The sequence below is a fragment of the Anopheles nili genome, chromosome 2 (genome assembly GCF_943737925.1).
Source record: "Anopheles nili chromosome 2, idAnoNiliSN_F5_01, whole genome shotgun sequence".
Classification (NCBI taxonomy): Eukaryota; Metazoa; Arthropoda; class Insecta; order Diptera; family Culicidae; genus Anopheles; species Anopheles nili.
Genome location: NC_071291.1, coordinates 55,142,517 through 55,156,693, shown reverse-complemented (window position 1 = coordinate 55,156,693; position 14,177 = coordinate 55,142,517). Strand labels below are relative to the sequence as shown.

At 45.6% G+C, this 14,177-nt stretch overlaps 1 protein-coding gene and 1 non-coding gene across 2 annotated transcripts; both read left to right on the top strand.

The window, feature by feature from the left end:
- Window positions 1–462: 462 nt before the first annotated feature.
- Window positions 463–9,767, top strand: LOC128731092 (glucosylceramide transporter ABCA12). Its single transcript, XM_053824188.1, has 16 exons — window positions 463–482; window positions 788–1,589; window positions 2,544–2,910; window positions 2,975–3,339; window positions 3,452–4,533; window positions 4,616–4,927; window positions 5,008–5,345; window positions 5,425–5,611; window positions 5,689–6,172; window positions 6,246–6,475; window positions 6,538–7,299; window positions 7,380–7,560; window positions 7,627–8,478; window positions 8,666–9,169; window positions 9,238–9,519; window positions 9,592–9,767. The coding sequence occupies exons 2-16, from the start codon at window positions 1,509–1,511 to the stop codon at window positions 9,655–9,657; spliced, it is 6,093 nt and encodes a 2,030-aa protein (XP_053680163.1). The 5' UTR covers window positions 463–482; window positions 788–1,508; the 3' UTR covers window positions 9,658–9,767.
- Window positions 9,768–13,260: 3,493 nt separating this feature from the next.
- Window positions 13,261–13,332, top strand: Trnam-cau (transfer RNA methionine (anticodon CAU)). Its single transcript has one exon. It is a non-coding gene; the product is annotated as a tRNA-Met (tRNA).
- The last annotated feature ends 845 nt before the right edge of the window (window positions 13,333–14,177 follow it).

Here is a 14,177-nt window from a genome sequence, read left to right as displayed (position 1 = left end):
CGTGTGACCCAAATCAGTGGGTATGAACGGTACTAACTCGTCATAAGTTTTTTCATTCGATGACGTAGCTTTCGCTTATGTTTCCCATATTAAAGTTATGCGATAGGGATGGGAGCATTTTTTTCTCAAATTCCCGGAAAGGACCTGTTCACAAACGTGTAGAACGATGTGATTCATTCCCCAACGGTGCGATAATAAAAACCTTTTTAGAACATTCATTTCAGTTCAGTAGCATTACTTGCGTAGCGCAGAAGCGACACTGCATGGTCGCTTAATATAACCTTCCGTCCGTTACTTCCGAGATCGCTATCACTTCCTCGGCTTTTTTTATCAGCTTGCACTACTGTGCGCAGTTTTGTAATCTGCCAAACGATCACGCCAGTGTACCGCATCATTAGACTCAAAAAGCCGCGCACGATGCGTGGCAAAACGGAAACCCAAAGGAGAGACATTTCGTGAATGGATTCCCAGAGCAATTATCGGTATACGCTCATTTTCGCCTTTTCCTCCGAGCCGGCACACCTGAAGCAGGCTTGTTTCTGAGTTAAATTAAATGAGCGTTAATTGCGTTTAGTTGCATGAAGAAAAAAATTCCGAGCCCTGCAAAGTTGAATTTTAAGTTTCACTAGAGAAAGGCTAGGCGTTGTCTATTGTGTGTGAGCGTGTAGTTACTTTTTTTCTTCAACTTCCTCCCCAACCTGAAACGATATTTACGATGCTGTTGCCCTAACGATGCACCGTTTTGTTACCATTCTTTTCTCACCACCCATCGTTTTGTTTTCTGCAGATTTGGTTTTTTGTCCATTTGTAAAGCCGATAGTATCCTGCGACGTTCCGCGGCCTACAATAGTGTGTAGTGGATGAAAACGCGTGTATGTATCCGAGTGCAACCTCGCACGTAGAAGGCGGTGTAAAAGTGCATAAATTTCTTCGACGAGGAGTGTGTTCCGCGTTTGGCAACCGCTCGTGATCCCTCGCCTGGCGGAAACTGGCGGGCTAAATTAGTTGAAGCGAAAAATTAAGTTCACTCCATTCTTGGAAGTGCACCAAGTGAATTGTGATTATGCTGCCCAAAACGTAACTTCCCCTCGCTCACGTCGTGGAAGAAAGTGTGAAAGACAATTAGCGCCCTGCCCTCGGTGTCGGTAGTGAGTAAAGAAAGAAAAAAAGGTAGTGAATCCCGGCACTGTGAAACGCGAAAACTGATCGCTTGGAAGAGAGTGAAACCCCTGGGCACTCTGGATCGAGTCAATCGAGTTAAAACAGCAAACAACACATCGCAGCAACCCGTCGCGCGAGTTTCTAGGATGGTGCGTTAAGGGTGGTCTATCAGCGAAATAAACAGGAAAGCGCCTCGATACACAACCGCGGAAAACAGCGACCGTACAGCGCGTGTTTGGGCCAACCCGTACACGCGCAAGCCCATCGGTGGCGAATCTACAGGTGAAAGTTCAAGGTTTGCCGCATTCGACACCGCCCGGAGATTTGTTCACTACGGGAGCGGTAACATGAAACTATCCAGGCATGCCGACTGCATGCAAGTGAGAGCTTTGCTCAAGAAAGATTACCTCGCGCGGATACGTCAACCAGTGAGTATTGTTGTGGTTTTAAATATTTTGTTGAGCTTTGTTTTATACAGTGAACTTTGATTTTTATTGATCTGTAATAAAAAAAGACAGTTTTCACCTGAGTGACTCAAACAAAAATATGCAATCAATTCAATTCATCATATGATTGAGTGTTTTTTTTTTCGTTGTTGTTGCGTAAAATAAACCGACAATCGTACTGCGAATGATGAGCATGCCTCCATTCTCCGTTCTAGAGGCTTTTGATAGGCACGATTCATTAAACAAAACTTTCTGTCGGCTCCGCGGGTGGTTCAATGCTCGCGATTTCAGCGCACAATTGTTGGTCGGATGTTTCGTAATCAGCGAAACCCGGGAGAAAAATGGGAAAAAAGACATTCATCACTAAATTATGGTACTTGTTTGTTTGTGCTTCATGTGCGGGCCAGAACATTGATGCGAATGATGCAACGGTCACTTGGAGTAGAAAGTTGTTTGCATTACCTTCAGTCGGCTATTATCATGATTTGTTGCGAGGTTTTGTGCAGCGTTGATATTATAATGATTGAAATCACTAACCTTTAGAGCTTATGCGTTATTCAATTGACTAGTTAAGTAGCTCCGGCGTTTATTGGATTGAATTTCCATTCTGCTACAAAGTTCATACAATTTTATTGACACTTTTATCATATGGAAGTTTTCACCGAAAAAGCGTCTGGTTATTTAACACTTTTATCTCTGATTTCTTATGCAACTAAATTGGCGTTTGCTTTATCAATAAATCTTCCAACTGAATGGTGACGATGCCAACCGTTTAAAATATTATACAACCGGCAGCAGGGCTTCCACATGCGACGATATGGTATTTTTATCAACATTTCCTGCAATAGCGTATTGCATCGTTGTTGAAATTACATTTAATTACGCCATTTGTAAATGGAATCGGATGTTTCCGTCTGGTTTTCTGTGAACTTCCAGTGGATGACCATCGTGCAGTATCTATGGCCCTGCCTGATCTTTACCGCTATGTACATTCTGCGGGACCGATTCCAGGCGGTAGAGATAGGTGATTGTCAGTTTCCGACACGGAATCTACAAGCGAACGGCATCCTGCCTTTCTTCCAATCTTACATTTGCACGTTCGAGAACGAGTGCACTGACGCGAAGAAGTACGCTGAGACGGAGGACTTTCCCGATGCACCCATAACGCCCGTGGTCAACATCGTCCAGATCATCCTGGACAACGAGGCGCTCTACGAGGCAGTTGTTAAGCTTCCGGAAGATCGAAATTTCATCGCCAGCGTCACGACGATCGTAACTCATCAGAAGTTCAAGGAAATTGAGCGTACGTTTTCGAGAACTATGCAGCACAAGGGGAACCGCGCAATCATGCTCATCTTCATCCACAGGCAATGGCGATCGGTTGGTTAAGATGCTGCCCGACATTCGGAAACGGATCGGTGATAAGTTCGACATTACGCAGCTGTTCTCTGACGATAAGACATTCTCGAAGTCGGGTAACATTCTTTGCGGACGGCCGTTTCCGCGTAGTGACAACATCCGCTTCGTGGAAAAGATTCTGTACAGCACGGACTACGCTGGGGCGGACAAGGACGAGCTGGATGTGATGCCAACGCCTTACTGCAAGCAGCTGTATCTGGACGTGACGAATACGAACAATGGCAAAATTACGTGGCGGTTTCTTAAGCCGATCCTCCAGGGCAAGATATTGTATGGTCCGGCAAGCGAACGGAATGATGAAATTATGAAGTTTGTAAGTCTGCTAGGCCAAAACTTGTTAGCATTCCACGAAATGCCAAGCTTGTGTACGCTCGTAGACGTTGGCGTTCGTTGTTAGTCTTTAACACACAACCTTTCAATTCCAGGCCAATCAAACGTTCGCTGACATGGGACGATTGCGCGATTTCTTCCGTGCCCTTGATACCACGCTTTATCTCCTGCGAACCGAGGAAGAAGTGCGCGAGAGCTTCCAGAGTTTGATCGATCTGGCGAAAAGCCCGCTGGTGCAGATGATCGCCGGAGGAAACGTCAATATTGAGCTGATCGAGGGTATGCTCAATGGCATCCTGCATGATGCCGAAGTCGCGAAGGCGATAAATACCATCGCCAACATTTTCGACTGCTTCTCGGCCGATCGCTTCATTCCCGTCGTCAATGAGCGAGCTCTGGAAGATCGTGCGTTCGAGCTCAACCGCAAGAAGTTGTTTTTGGCGGGTGTTTACTTCGAGAACAGCACGATGGAGCACGAGCTGACGTACAAGATCCGCATGCGCACGGACGACACACCGATTACGGTGGAGAATCGGCACCGTTTTTGGTTCCCGGGACCGGAGGCGAGCTTTGAGCTCGATATGCGCTACCATCGCGGGTTCATACAGATTCAACATGCTGTCGATATGGGTATTATCCGCCAAAGCAAAAAAGAAAAGGTGACCAAAGATCGTGCCACCAACACGGAAGGATCTTCGCCCTTCGGAGGTGAGCTGGAGCTAGATGATGAGCTAGATCGGGACGAAGATGGGGACGATGACACCGAAGACAAAAGCACGGAAACTGACAGTGATGAGGACACGGACAAATCGACTGCTTCTCCAGCGCCGGATGCGGAAACTACAACCGAAAACTTATCCTTGCTTTTTGAGGGCTTGAGCAAACGATTGAATGTCTCTCAGGATGTGTTGGATCGGTTCGGCGGTGGCAGCAACAATAGTGCGCTCGAGGATTTTCTCGACTTCAAAGATGAAGACGATGATGGCGCTAATTCTGAAGCACCACCAACCACAACCAATGCACCCACTTCCACTGTGAGGCGAAACAAAAGACAATCTCTGCTTGATCTGTTTTTTGGAGCCGGCAAGAAGAAGTCTTCGGACGAGATCGAGTACAAGGTGGCCAATGAGAAGTTCTACACCAAACAGTTCCCATATCCAAAGTACACGAGAGATGAGTAAGTATATGCACAACTACATAAATCTTATACTACATAAAATACTGACTAGGCACTAATTGCATCTTCTGCTTGGTTTCAGTTTTAAAAAGGGACTTTATCTGGCGCAATTCATCCAATTGGCGTACTTTGTAGCGCTGATCGTGCACGTCGCTTCGGCGGTACGACAAAGAATCTGGATGAAGGAGAGCGGCAACTCGATGCTAATGCGCTCGATGGGTCTTAAATCGAGCTCGGAGACCGTTTCGTGGGTCATCACTACGTTCATCGAGATCAGCATCGTGTTACTGATTGGGCTAATCATTCTATACACCGGTGGCCTTTTGGTGTTCTCCAGTAAAGTCTTCTTGGTTTGCTACTTGGTTGTGTTTGGTATTTGCATGATCGCATTCTGGTAAGCAGCCGATAATCGAATTCGACACTGTTATTAAAAGAGATAAAGTTGGCATGTTGTTGCATCTCTTCAATCCACAGCTACATGTGCTCGATGTTCTTCAACTCGGCCAGCATTGGTTCCGTGTCGTGCGTGATACTGTTTCTGATAACATTCCTCCCGTACATCATAATTATCTCACTCGGGACGACACTGTCCGCGGTTGGGAAATTTGTTGCCAATCTTTCCTTTTCAACGGCTTTCTGTTACGCCTGGCGTCATGTGATGCGCATGGAGCTGCAGCATCGGGGAGCGAGTTTCTCCAACGCCTTCCAAGGCCCTATCGCGACCAATGATCTCAAGTATGGCATTCTGATGATCGTTCTCGATGCCGTTCTGTACTTCGCTGTAGGATACATATTTCAATGTTTTAAGAAAGGTAGTTCAGTATGCTTTGAGCTTTGTAAACAAAGTGAGTTCATCTAATCGGATCCACCGCACCTATTTCCATGTTTCAGATGACACAACATTCCACACGGTAAAGCGCATCAAGCTGGACAATAGTATTGGTGCAGATCTGAGGAACGTAGACGTGAAGTACGTTAACGGCGGCAAGAAAGTGTTGAGTGACGTTTCGATTACATTCCGTCGTGACGAAGTTACCTGCCTGCTAGGTCGGAACGGTGCCGGCAAGAGCACTATCATGTAATAGTCCATCGCAAACATTTATGGCGTTTTTAAAGGGAATTTATTTAATAAGAGTACTACGTTTTCGTTCACAGAAAACTACTTACTGGGCAGATTTTGCCCACCGTGGGCGATGTTCATCTCCCATTGGATTATGATTTCATTTCCGGTATAAGAAACAATGCGGAAAAAACCGGTCTGTGCCCGCAGAACGACGTGCTGATACCGAATCTCACCGCAAAGGAGCATCTGCAGCTGTATGCAAGGATCAAGCTCACCCGCGGCTTCGATACGGAAGTCTCACGGACGCTGGAGAACCTGAAGATGGGACCGTACCAGCATTACCGAGCGTCAGACCTATCGGGAGGCTTCAAACGTCGTTTGTGCATCGCGATCGCATTCCTTGGTTCACCCAACCTTGTTATTCTGGACGAACCGTGCAGTAGTGTGGACACAAAAGCTCGTAAATACATCTGGGAGTTGATTCAGACACTGCGGAAGGATCGAGCGGTTATTCTGGCAACGCATCATCTGGATGAGGCTGAATGTTTGAGCGACAAGATCATCATGCTGGAGGATGTATGATCAACTCAGAATCGTCCAAGTAACCTCAAGTACTAATTTCATTTTCTATAATTTTTGCTCTCGTTAGGGTAAAGCAATATTGGAGCAATCGCAAGAGGAGCTTAAGAAGCGGTTCACCAACACGATTTATGTAAAGATCTCGCTGAAACCCCAACAGGATATCGAGCGCACTGTCCTTATTGCCGGACTTACCAAGTTGCTAGACGGAACTCCAGATGTACGATACGAAATGAGCGCTACACTCCACAAGCTGGATTTTAAAATCGCTTCTTCGACTAACGACAATAAGGTGTTGAAGTAAGTTGGTATCATGTTGTTTTTTATGATTATATAGTGAAGCAACGATCACCTCTTTACAGCATTGAGCCTCTGTTAGAGCATATGTCTCAGTTGAAAGCTGGAAAGCAGATCGATTCGTTCGAAGTTCGTAATGAGAACCTGCTCAACATCTTCAATACGGTCAACGCGAACGATCCCACACCTTCAGATCCAATTCTACACAACGGAAACGGGAACGGGACACCTCACATTCCAAATGGTAGCCATGGACCAAAAGCAAGCGAAACTCAGGCTAGCACGTTATCGGTTATGGTTTCATTGTTCCAAAAACGTATGCGACATTTCCGGCGGAACTTCCGGTTGCTGGTTTGCCTGCTGGTTTTACCCACCATCTTCGAGATCATCGCGATGGGTTTCATGACCATCCGCCCGCCAGGCGAGTACGACCAGATGGTCAACTTCTCCACTGCGCTCTATCCAGGGGCAACGGAATTCTACACTAACGTCACCGACGATAATGAGTATCAGAGCATGATTGAGAACGACCTTCTCGGCCATTGCTCGGGTGATGTATGTTCCTTGTTCAATACGTCCTTGGATGCCTACCGGTGGATACTGGCCACCACGGATGAGTATGCGGAGCGACGATACGGAGGCATCACGATCAATAAGGAGAAAAACGTCGTCTGGTACAACAACAAAGGCTACCATTCTATGCCGACCTGGCTGAACATGCTCGATACGGCCGTGTTGCGGGCGGAACTGGATGACCCTAGCTACTCGATTCACACCATAAACCACCCCTTGAAGATCGAAGAGAACGATCTCTCGATATCGTCGATGTGAGTTTCCTTGTTGCGAGACCGGTGAAAGAGACGCATTATACAGAGCCTGGCTTTGGCTTAATTGGCTTTTCTTACAGCTTGCAACAAGGGGCCGATTCGGGTATATCGCTAATCATGTTGCTGGCCTTCAGTTTGGTCACTGCCGGGGCTTCGGTGTACATCGTGAGCGAACGCATACGAGGCGAAAAGCTGCAACAACGTCTGGCCGGTGTGAATGTTTTTACCTACTGGATCGTGACGTACATCTGGGATGCTCTGGTAGGAATTAACGACGCGTTATCATCACCTTGAGGATACCAAAGTAAGCAGGGATTTTCTTTGCAGATTTTCCTGATCGCCGTTGGTCTTGCAGCGGTCGTTTTCAAAGCGTTCGCTATACCGGTGTTTGTGGCGAAGGACCAGCTCAGTGGTGTCTGTCTGCTGCTAGTGTTCTATGGCTTCGCAAGCATACCAGCAGTACATCTGTTCGAAAAACTATTCACCGATGCAAGCTTCGCTAATATGTCGTTGTTCTGTTTGAACGTGATCACGGCCGTGGGCACGCTCACGACTATCTTCCTGTTCGATCTCCTCGGCAAAAGCGACCAGTCGGAGAACGTTAGAAATTTCCTCAATCGAGCTTTCCTCGTTCTACCACAGCACGCACTTGCCGATGGTCTGATCGAGTTGTCGAAGAACTTCATCACGGCGGAGATTTTCAAGCGTTATTACATTGACTCGTACAAGTCTCCCCTGTGGAGTGATCTGCTGCAACCACACCTGATTGCGCTTGTGGTGATGGGATTGATCTTCATGCTGCTGAACGTGGCGATCGAGTTCAAATTGATACAGCGTTTGTACAACAGGATAACGGGTGTGTCCGAACCGAAGGTGTACGAACTAAACGGTATCGATACGACCGACTACAGCACGGTGATCAGTCGGGTGGATGGGAAGAAGAAATCTCTCACATCTGATCAGATCCTTTCGGTGGATAATCTCAGAAAGCGATATCGCAACTGCGCTGGTGGTGGTGCTGCTAGTGGCCAGGAAGTGGTTAAAAATGTGTCCTTTAAGCTGCACTACGGTGAATGTTTCGGTTTGCTCGGCACAAACGGTGCTGGAAAATCGACGATATTTTCCATTCTTTCCGGAGAACTGCTGCCATCGGGTGGTAGCTTCACGTTTTACAGCAATGTAAGTAGATATTCATCATCATCATCGTCATCATCATCATCATCATCATGAATCAATTTCTGGTTGCTACTCAGCATGCTACGATGAAAACCGAGCAACTGAAATATTTCATACGAAATATTTCAAATGATTTGTAATAATGTTTAAAGGTTTCTTTCTATTGAATTTCCACACTATCATCGTTTAGCATGGACCATCGTACTGTCCGCAAAGTAACTTCCTGGATCCCCTGCTAACGGTGGAGGAGGTGATCGAGTTTTACGGCAAGCTACGGAACATCGAATCAATCGACAAGCTGGTGATTGAAACACTCAAGGAGTATCACCTGGAACCGTATCGGGGTGTGCTGGTCAAAAATCTGAGCGGTGGCAATCGCCGCAAGCTCTGTGTGGCCGTTGCATGCTTCGGCCAGTCTGAAGTTATCCTCATGGATGAACCGACGAGCGATCTTGATCCTGTGACACGCTCCATCGTCTACAATACGATCGAGCGGCTGAACGCGCAGAACCGCTCGATTCTGCTCACCTCACACAGCATCTCCGAGATTGATCGGATATGCCAACGGATAGCGATCCTCAAGGATGGTGAGCTGCTCACGGTGGATACGCCGGATCGACTGAAGGAACGCTTTGGCCGTAGCTACCAGGTGACACTGTATCTGGAGGGCATCCGGGAGGTGGATTTCTTGCGCGTAAGTAAACGATCACTTGTGAAAGCTTTCAATGTGGTTGTCAAATTAACTCGCTCTCTACTCCGCAGGTCATCAAACGTGAATTCGATGTGACGAGGGATATCATCCTGCACAAGAATTCAGTCCAGTTCGTGTGCCAAGTGCAACAAGACAGGAGCGTACCTCGAGAGCAAAATGGGAAATCGCACAAGAACGGTCACATCACGATCGTGCTTAGTGAGAACGGAAACGGAGTGGTGCCCGGTAGCTCCGAAACCACACACACGGCCAGTGAACTTTTCCTCAAAGTACACCGTTTTGCTCAGGCGAACCAGCTGCGGTATACGATTTCACGATGTCAGATGGATCAGGTAGAGACGATGCGATTTAAATCCTCACAAAAAGGAACGATAATCAATTATCCTTTAATCTTCTTCTTTTAGATATTTGAAAACGTTCTGCAGAGCCACGAGGAAGACCACGCCAACGAGGGCTTCGTCGAAAGCTAGGGGTGATCGGTTTAGGATTTCCTTATTGATGTAATATATAGTTACGGATAGGATTAAAATTGGATATGTGAAAAGTAATAAAATGGTAGCGGTGAATTTTGCACTGCATATTTAAATTACACTCGTGTGGAGCTTTAAGATTAATTAGTTTCAATTTAGAGCCATTTCGAAACTCCGTCATTAAGGTGATTACTGATTTACAACCTCGGTTAAGTGTAGCAGATGCATTTAACAACACATTTGACAAAGTAGTACTACCTCCGTGCCGCTAATGGTACTTTATGCGCGGCTTTGCACAATCAATCATACCCCAACGCCATATGCTGCACGACAATGCATCCGATTAGCTCGAGCACCGTTAAATGACGTCAATTGCAGCGATGCAGCTGCACCAGTGAAGCTCCAGACGGCATGCAGTGCGAAATACTTTACGTAACCGCACGAAAAACCGGGCACCGAAGCAAACGGGTTCAACAACCTTGCGTTCCTTATTCGTATTTTCGCACACAATACCACCTGCAGTCTGGTGAGGTTGCGGAATGAAACCCACCTCTGCCGTGGAACTTATGGGAATAGGTATTTTCGTGAAGAAAAAAAAATAAACCAACGTCCTAGGGGAAGGAAAATAAGGATCCATTTTCTACATCACTCCCAGCCATTCCAGAAATTCGAACCTTGAGGCAAAATATGGGCCAGTAGCGTTCCGGGACTTTCTGCTCGTGCAAGAAGTGAGAACGGTTGAAAGTAGGTCACTGGTGCCTACCCGGGATAAAGCCTGGGAGAGCAATCTCTTGCCTGAAATACCATGAGAACTGCATTCTTCACTTTCTCTCTCAGGACACTGCGTGAGAAAGTAGGGGAAATAAGATTCACCAACCGTGCAGTAGAGCGAACACGATGGTATTGGTTCGTGATGTTTTCCAATGCATCCACGTCGCATACACACAAACGACGCCAAAGCAGAGATGTTGCTCCCGTTTTATCAGTCCTTTTACAAAGCCCGGGTTTAACCAGAGAGTGGTTTCCATTTCTTCGCCACGGTTATGTACGCTACCACGTGGAATCTATCCAACGGAGCACATGAAGTGATGAAGGCACGTGCCGTGAAGGGGAAGCAAATTACTGCCAAGGAAATGTGGACAGAAAAAAGAAAACCTGCGCCGCATTCCACGGATACCACCCGTGCGCTCCAGACAACAAAGGACACTTACTGGTTGTGGATCCGTTACGTTTTGGAGCCCTGATCTACGCCACGCTGGACGAGGTTCCGTCTGGTCGGAATAAGGATATGAGGTGCGGGTGGCTTCGAAACGAACGGACGAAAAGGTGCAAGAAATATGGGTTTAATCTTCGCTTGTGGCTTTGGTGGGTGTTTGGGAACGTTCGTTTAATGTTTGGTACACACCGTCTGGAGGCATGCTGCTATTTCAATATTTTAATTGCATTAAACTCGGTTTGATGGTTGTCTCTTATACCATTCGCCTCGATTGCTCTGCTTGAACCGGATGATTATTTGACTGCATTATTTATTTAACATATGAAGATTTTTATTACAAGAAATGAATATAAAAATATGGTAAAATACGGTAAAATTTCGTTCAAGAGAGAGAGTTAACTCTAATTGAAAAAGGTTGTAACTCGCACTAACCCATGTATGAAGCATTGGGATTGTAAATTGTGTTGAATTCAACAAATTTTAAAATCCCTTTTCTTTAAGATCTTTTTTATTCGATTTGATTGCAATCAAGCAACAGAATCTATCTAGCGGTATTGAACTATTCGCAGAGATCGTATATTTCACGTATTTAGAAACATTTTCAACAGATTATATACCTTGCGATGAAGTACGAAAGCAAAAAGTGCAAAAGGATCCTTTTTTTTCATCGCCTTTCCGTTGACTCAATCTATTTACCCTGAGTGAAGCAGAATAATCTATTCGGCACTGTCTTAACCTTTACCACACTCAACGCAGAACAGCGTACATCCCGCGTGCCGGGGTTTTGGGCTCCGAGCGAATGATTTTGATTGCACAACTGGGACGAACAACACCACCAACACACCTAAAAGAAGGCTGCTAAAACATAGCTAGAACGGGGGATTTGCACGATTTCGGGTATTTTCCCGGGTCGTCCACCTACCAACCACGTTGGCCACGTCCTTCCCGTCGTTGGCGTAATAAACGACGGTCTTTCGTCTGGACGGGAGCATTCACCCGCCGAAAGGAAACGACCATCTGATCCCGACCGGTGCTCCTGACGCACAAATCCACCTAACGGAGCGCGAGCAACAAAAAATAATTATTTGCTTTGCGCACTCACCTTTGATGAAGCAGAGAAGCAACGAAAAAATTGAAAGAAAATGTTGGATTTCTGACAAAGAGTTTTTGATACAAAAAACACGCGTCTAGTGTTTTTCACAGTGCTTTGCTTGCTGTATTTACAGTGCTGCGTTCTGTTTCGTTTGATCATCAAATAGCTTTTCGTGCGTAGTGTCATTGCCGTATGGGAACAATACGCATCTATTGAGATTTATATGTTTTCTGAAGATGGTTGAAATTGCGCTCAGTCTGATTTCCTGAGCCCTGAGGACCGCAGGACCGATCTCGATGTGCTCTGTTCCATTTCTCCCTGACCTAACGTCACACCAAACGAAGCGCCCACGCTCGGTCTTTGAATTCATTCGCGTGCTCGAGTTCAAAGAGAAAGAAAACAACTCCAACCGTCTAGACGCCTTTAATAAGAAGCTGATAAGGGAGGAAACCGACATCGAACGTGCAAAACAAACGCGCTCCTTTTTCGTGTCCTGTGTTTGTGTTCTTGACGCTCCTGGAGACAGCCACGTATAGAAGAGATTCGACTTCGACAGCTGGCATAAACGACCATTGTAAATTAGTCACAAGCAACCTCTTTTTCTCCATTTCATGCTGATATCAAAATAACAGCTTTCCCTTGGACTAATTTGGAATTAATATGCTAAGCATAGAGTCCCAAATCGCACTTTTGCTTCCCAAATAGATGATATATTTCAAAACCTCTCTACACCATAGCGGCAGATATTTGATCTAGTTGTTTTGCAGCTCTCTTTTTATTCTGGCACCATGCTTTTTATTAACATTTTTTTCGCCCTCCCTTCGCTCTACAAAACGCTGTCAGCCACCGACCGAGATCCTTGCTTTGGCAAACATGGCTCCCCGTCGACTTTTTATGATTACATTTTTTGCAAGCTTTTTTTTTTAAACGCTACGTCTACCTTTAGTAGACGCTGCGTTCGTTTATCACACCATCCACGAGTTTAGGGCATTGAACGTTGGAATGCTGATGGTGCATAACGGCGAAAGGTGGATGTATAACGTTGGAGATTTTCTATCCGTGTGTCTCCGTACCTTCAGGCCACAGTTGGAATCGTTTATTGGCATTCTTTTCGGGAGCAAAACTTTTTCCCTTCATCACTTGGCGCCTGGCGCGGAACGGTGCGATATGAAAAATAAATCAGCGCGCACTTTCGCCCTTTGAAGTGGCGTTGATGTGAATGTAATAACGGTTATCGTTTTCGCTGGATAAAATGATAGGAATTATTGTTATCTATGGACGAAATGTGTATCGAAGCAGAGTGGCGCAGTGGAAGCGTGCTGGGCCCATAACCCAGAGGTCCGTAGATCGAAACTACGTTCTGCTAAAAAGGCTCGACCAAGATGACGGGTAGAGTCAAGTTTTTATTCTTTATTTATTTTGAAACAGTTAACACAAATCCTTCAAAGATATAACGTCAAATTTTCAAATTGATTTGTGAGAAATTTATTACACGTACATCCTTTTTCACGTTCATAATCTCCTTGAAATTTCAAACGCTCATACGTCAGTCTTCGCGTGCAACATCTTCACAACCGTTGCCTGTACTGAAATTGATCCCAAATAGATTCGTAAATTTGATGAATTTTTCGTCTAGTTATTTTTGTTTCTCATCTTCTTTCCTGCAGCAACATGGAGGGCAAAAGGAACAGGAAAACAATCTGCTCGCGTGCGTTCAGACCGCGCGTGCCTTCGCTGAATTGAATTCAATAAAATAGAAAATGGTTCGGAATAAAACCGAACGGTTTGCCTTTCATCCGGGCATGGATGGGGTGGAATTAATACCACGTAGCGATATCGCCGGCATCTAACGTAGATTTGATTCTCGAAATAAAAAGAAAATTTAATATTACCCACTCAGACACACACACACACACACACACACACACACACACACGCAAGCCATGCACATTAGCCTCTTATCAATCATGCAAAGCTGATGCGGCACGTTGTGTCGCAAATTATTTGTATATGCCTTTGCGTGGGTTCATTATCTCGTTGACTGGTAGCTAGAGAAGAAGTTAAGGAGCTTTATTTACGCTTAAAATAAAAAAGGATTTTAAGGTATGATAAATAGCGAGTTAAAAAAATAGCCACACGCAATAAATCGAATTCAAACGCTTAAACAATACAATATTCAAACGTGGAGTTCAGCTCGCAGCTTTGTTTGAA